The sequence below is a fragment of the Scatophagus argus genome, chromosome 15 (assembly GCF_020382885.2).
Source record: "Scatophagus argus isolate fScaArg1 chromosome 15, fScaArg1.pri, whole genome shotgun sequence".
NCBI classification, from domain to species: domain Eukaryota; kingdom Metazoa; phylum Chordata; class Actinopteri; family Scatophagidae; genus Scatophagus; species Scatophagus argus.
The window spans coordinates 5283694-5289909 of record NC_058507.1 but is presented as its reverse complement, the minus strand read 5'-3'; the positions used below and the strand labels follow the sequence as shown (position 1 = coordinate 5289909).

The window sequence follows — 6216 nt, the reverse complement described above, 5'->3', positions numbered from 1 at the left end:
GCCGTTTGCTGCCAGCAGCGTGCCGGTCTCTTCTTCTCGTGGTTACAAACTTAACGCCACCGTGGTTCATTTTCACCGTTGCCACTGGCAACAAGGAAACACATACTCACATACTTCCTCTGCGAAGTTATCATGCGCTGCTGCTCTCCGAGCGGTAAGATAACAATGTCAGATAGAGATGTTATTGGTAGCTTTACGTTTGTCTGTTTTGGTTGCTGGGGTCATGTTTACTTAAGCGTTAACTATTTTTTGATGCCAACAAGCTTTATTTAATTCTTCTCTGCGTGCTTTGTGTTTTAGAGTAACTTCCTCCCGTGTTGAACTGGCGCTAATAAAAGTTGCCCCCTGCCTTCATACCATTCAAATAGCTGTACAGGTATGCAGATTTGTTTGGTAAATTACAGTCAGGTGTTAAATAAGCTAATGATAAAATAATAATGTGTGCACTGCAGGCATACACGCAATGAAAGCTTCTGAAACTGTGACGCCCAGCTAGCTAACCCTGACACTTTTCGGGCTAATTTAGACAGTATCACTCGCAATATCTGAACTTCCCCTTTGACTTTCCTCAGAGTGATTATGTGGTGGTTTAAGTTGTCAGAATGCACCAAGAACAAATGCAGTTTCACACGCACATTTTTACCCATTTTCCTTTTATGCAGTCTAATGTATGGTTTTGTCATTTGTCTGTAGTTGTGTGTTTGTGTCTTCTTGTTAATTTATTCTTGACAGTCACTGAGAGCTAATGACAACTAAATTCAGTCAAATGCCTTCTATCTGTCAGTATACTTGGCCAGTAAAGTTGATTCTGGGTTTGTATTTTTGCTTGCCATGTATGCAATGATTGTATTTATATAGTCTTAAATAGAGTCATTTGGCTTTTGAAGCTTTTCATTTTTGGATTGTTTCTCAAGCCAGACATTTTGTTATAGGCGAAAACGTTCAGGTGTTGCTTAGAACATTAACGATGCTCTGGTTTACCTGAGGCCATCATTAATTTTATCATTTACACCTGTGCTTTTCCAAATGAATCTTTACGTGGCCTCTATTGTTCACCAGTTTGCACAGATTTCCTTTTATATCTTCTGACAATTTATTAAATTGCTTAGTGTCCTAGATAGGGTAATGCAACCTCCTTTTTTGCAAACAATATTTAGAGTAAAAGAAGCAGTGGTTGTCTTAATCTAGAAGTTAGGTGGCCCCAAAAGGAGGCCTATAAACCTCTGAAAAGTCCATAAATGTTTAGAAAAACACTGTAAAAGTGAAGTAAGTGCTTGACAGTAGGTGGGGCCTCATTTGAAACCCTCTTAACGAACTTCTCTTTTGCAGGCAATGAAAGGAAGAAGTGCCCCTATTGGACAGTGAAACTGCTTGTCCCTGCATGAAACCTGAGATTCAGCTGGAGCTGGTCCTGCAGTGAAATTAGAAAGCGAGAGAGAGGAGCACAGAGAGGGAGGGGCGGGGGAGGGGGGGAGGGATGTCCCACTCAGGACAGTCGTGAAGGATCTTCTGCTCTCAGCAACATTGAGCCACCTTGTCATTACAGCTGCGGAAAGACAACATGGCTTCTCCAAGGCACTTGGACATCGCCAATGTGATGCAAAAACTGCAGAGTAAGTGTCGTTCTTTTGCTCACCCGGACAAACACTCTCTCCTCCTGCGCTGCTGCACAGTAATTTTGTGCTGATTCAATGCCTGGGCTCCGTGCCCATCTGAAGTTTGCCGGCTTTAGTGAAGCAGGATGCTCACACACACACACACACATGCACATGTATACATGCACACACCCACACACACTTACTCACATGGGAGCATTTAGGCACACAGTTAGAAAATGTATCATTATCAAATTAAAATGTTTCATTATTGATTAATTGTATTATTGTAAATGGGGTGATCGTCATTCTTATTTTTCTGCATTCTGTGTAGCCGGTCTCATTAGTGTTCTGTACTACTTCACTGGTCTTTGAGAGTATAATAGAATCACACATGTTGGTAATTTGATTTAATGTGCACATGGTCTGATCATGATCACCAGGTTTAATTCTTCCAAGACAGCACTTAATCTTATTTGGAAAAACAAGAGAAATTGTGTTCATTCTTGTAATATCTTGTGACCAAACCACAAAAAGACATACTACATTGTTTTGGTGGCCTAGATAGGGTAATTAAGAAGCTATTTAGATTAACATGATTTGTTTTATCCAGTGTGAAACTCCTGATCTCAACGTGTGGATCAGAGCTTTGTTTGATCCGTTTATAGTCACATGTTAAAATCAGATTTTCTGTCATGATTACTGTTTATGATTTGTTGTAAAGAGCCATGCGTTTTCTCATCTTGTCATTACTCAAGTCATCTTGTCACCAAGAGCTTAATGCTTTTTGGACTCACATAATTGTGTTAAGGAACAGGCTTATCTTTGCTTTGTTGTTTGATGATTTCCGAGAAAATGACGTTTTCATCCGAGTCTTGGGTTAAAAGCTATCTTCTTAATTTCATTCTGGTCTTTTGAGGTGGGCCAGGAATCATCAGGAACATTTAATCTGGTCTGAGTCTTGACATGGGATACTGAGTCACAACAACTGTGGCTTCATGAATGCACAGACAAGGCACTGAACAAGACCTAAACCTGACACCCTTTCTGCCCTTGGTGACAGAATAGATCGATAGCGGGAGTCTCTTTTTGTTGGTGCCCCCCCTTTTGTTACAAGGGCATTGGGCTACTACCATCACTGCACAGGTCTGGTTGATTGTGGCATACACCTTGACTCATTCTGATGTATTTCTGGATGGAAATTTTCTACATGTTATGGCTTGTTACCATGGCGACTGTTAGGAAACATTTGTCTGTGGTTGTGCCAATGCTGCCCAGTTCCTGCTCAAGAGAGTCTTGTTTCCTGTTTAAAACTATTTCAGTTTACTTGTTAGTTAGTAGTAGTTATTAGAAGATATTCTAAGTACAAGAGAGTGAAATGTGTCATGAAAAAACACCTGCTGTTTGGTTGCTATCTAACTGTGCGTCTACACATTTTCACTAAAGCCCAACCGATGTATAAGTGAACCTTAGCCTCTTCAGTAAATACTGGCCTTTCACAGATGAAGTCATAAACACAAACCTATGATATGTACCTTTAATACTTTGCGAAGGAAATTCCTCTGAGCAGTGCACAAATGACATTATCTGCAATGTAAAGTGCTAGCCACTGTGCTGTGTTTCATTTTAAGAAGTGAAATTTGGTGTCAGGTCACATCTGGAAGACTTTATTGTGCCACTGGTTTTAGGTGCTCTGCAGATGGCCAACAGCAAGGTAGTTAAGAGCTTTTTTTTGCTGGTAATCAAGTGCAGCTTCCTGTCATTAAAGGCATCCTGCAGAGACTTCACTTTGACTGGAGCAACGGTCCATCTGAGTGGATGAATTATTGACACCGGCAAATATGTAGTGACGTGGAAACGCACTGATTATCTTGCTAATGTTGGTTGTAGTAGTGTACATTGTGCATCAAAAACAAATTTGTGAAGAAATCTAATGAACAACCAGTCTCAGGGAATCTGTGTTTCAATTTGTTGCCGCCATCGCGCTATAGTTGCATTAACCTGTTTGATTTCAGCACCATAAGACCATAGTGTAGCAACACACTGCAGCCTTAAATGCCCTCAGGTTACAGTTGATGTCAGTTAGTTTCCTGGTGGAGTGTGCATGACAACTAAGTTGCTCTCTTTATGTTTGGGCCCTTGTGGGTTTCACTAGGTGAGACTGTGAGTCAAACAGGATATGAAGAAACACAGCTGGTAAAGGGTTTGTGGTGATGTCTCATGGTGCCATAAATTGCTTCCTTGCTCACATATTGACAGATAAAATATAAGCCCGTTATCCCAGATATTCAATTCGAAGTGTCACATAGTTTGCAGCTTCACTGCTTCCTGCAATTAGTAATCAATTGGCACATAATGTGAGGTCTTCATTTTTTTCCCTTTTCCAGTACGCAATGATATTCACTCTAAAATGATCTAAAAAGCACTGAATGCTTGGTAAAAAGCTGCCTGTTTGTTTCCGCTCTTTTTTGGTAAAACACGTCCCTGCTCTGACACAAAACAGCAGCTTTCTTATAAAGGGTCACAAGCTAAAAGACTTAGAACCACGGTGGTAGGGCACATCCATTGTTTCACCAAGGGGGTGGAGTAGTTACATCACAGTTGGAGTAAAAGCAAGTACAAGAAAGACAAGCATGCGTGTTGTCAGCTGTAAGAGATGCTTCAGCTCTACAGTGTCAGGAACAGCTGCCAGGGACACACAACCATCACACTGATAGGCTCTCATGAACAGACCGCCAAATTCACTCTCAACACTAAGCCAAGCTGCCTCAGACTCTTTTGAATATTTATTATGGCAGAAGGGAGTTGTTTAAAACAAATCATAACTTTCCTTTTTGTGACATACTGCTCCCTTTTGCTGTCATTATTTTTGAGCTTAAGATTATGGCATTTTACAGTAAGCTGTTCAGTAGGTCACAACTCCTCTGTGTCATGCATCTCAGAATAGACAGCAACAGAAACGTTTCTTGTCCTGCCTGATTATTGTTTGCCCGGCAGAGCTGAAGTAAGGCTGCTCTCGACTAAATGGAACAACAGCATTGTGAGTGGGCTTTTACAGCGCTCCCAGGTGACCAACACGGGCCAGTGAAGCCAAGCACCTTTAGAGCAGTATTGCCAAAGGTATCATCTGTCCTAAGATCACCTTAAGTACTCCATTACTCGTGTGAATTGCAGATGCTTTAGTGGTTTGATGCTTAGTGTGGTGTTTGTTGCTGAGGCTATGCACTTTTAATTGCCACTTAGCCACTAGTACTACATCAGGCTTAATTAAATCAGTTGACTAAGACATAATGACTCAATTATGGGTAACTGTTTTACATAAGGATTTTATGCTTGTCAGAGTGAGTATATTCAGAGCTGACCTACATACGTGCATCTTATTACACAGAGTGAACCCTGTAGCTGAGTTCAGGACTTTGGACAGCTCCTTAATAGTGAGTTGGATTTGAGATGGAGCATTTGGAATATCAGGAAAACTTAAAGTAATCATATACAAGTTTTTTTGTTTTGTTTTTTAATTTCATATGACTTGTTTGTTCATTTTTATGGGTGGATTTTAAGGTGTTGAACCTCAATACTTCTGCATTTGTTGTATAAAAAACTGTCCAAATGTGGGCATTAAATGCTTTGTCAAATCCTCTGGGTCCAACTGACTCGTTTCCGAAAGCTTTCAACCACTTCCCTTGGCCTTCCTCAGCAGGTGGAGCTGCTCCGCTTCGGAAGCAAGAAAGTTGGACTTAGCGATGGAAATGGCTTTGTCAAACTGCTTTTTCCGAGAAAAAGAATGAACCTTCAAGCTCAAGCTCAAGGTTTTACCAGTTTTTTGATTATTTTATTTGTTTGTCTCTTATGGAAACAAAAACACATGACTTCCTTTGCAGCAGGAGTCAGCAGGGGATTTTTCCTGGGTTGGGTCTGTCTGGTACTGGAATAACAAAAATAAAAGCTTTACTGATAGGTGGACTTTTGTAATCAGAGAAGAAAGACTTTTTTATGATAACCTCTTACCATCCGCTTTTCTGCTTGTCAGAAAGAGAAAAAATATTATAATAGAAATTTATGATGCAGCAGAGAGCACAGTTACTTAGACTTTCATGAAATATTATGCAAAGTTGCATGAATATCAACACGTCTTTTTTGGTTATTTTAGAAAAGTAAGCCCTGAAAAAAATAATGTTGTATGTTCAGTAGTATACATCACAGCAAAGTGTACTGCTGAAATTCTAAGTATATATTATCTCAAGGTGCATGTTGGAGAATTGAAAAATGCTCTTAATGCTCTAATGATTTGATTCCAGTTAATTAAAAAGTTCTTTTGTTTTTTATTTTGTCCCTACTGACATACCAGTTTGAGTACTTAACTTTCTTTTGTTTGCTAGGTCTAAATGAATGTGAGCATTAATTCTAGCTTTCTAAAAGCTCATTGTTCTCAGTGCACACAGCTGTCAGCTTCATTTTAATGGTGCTACTTCTAACCTTTTGCTGTTTTGACGTAAAAGGGAAGAAAAAAAAAATCCATTTTCACCCAAATAGCCTTTCTGGGCCAGTTCCACCAGCAGTCTATAGAGCAGCAATAATAGAATCACAAGCTTAGGCCTATTTTTAGTCTATCAGAAAAGCT

The 6216-nt window shown here is 39.9% G+C and overlaps 1 protein-coding gene across 9 annotated transcripts in view; it reads left to right on the top strand.

Annotated features, from left to right (window-relative positions):
• The window catches only part of syne1b (spectrin repeat containing, nuclear envelope 1b), a 75244-nt gene continuing 69028 nt past the window's right edge, over positions 1–6216 (top strand). For 8 of the 9 annotated variants that reach the window (XM_046412739.1, XM_046412732.1, XM_046412735.1 and 5 more), the window contains exons 1-2: positions 1–154; positions 1330–1613. In XM_046412739.1, the coding sequence (XP_046268695.1) occupies positions 1562–1613 (52 nt within the window). In that variant the 5' untranslated portion in view covers positions 1–154; positions 1330–1561. Of the gene's footprint in view, positions 155–300; positions 377–1329; positions 1614–6216 lie in introns of all 9 variants that reach the window. The other variant, XM_046412731.1, reaches the window with a different exon arrangement.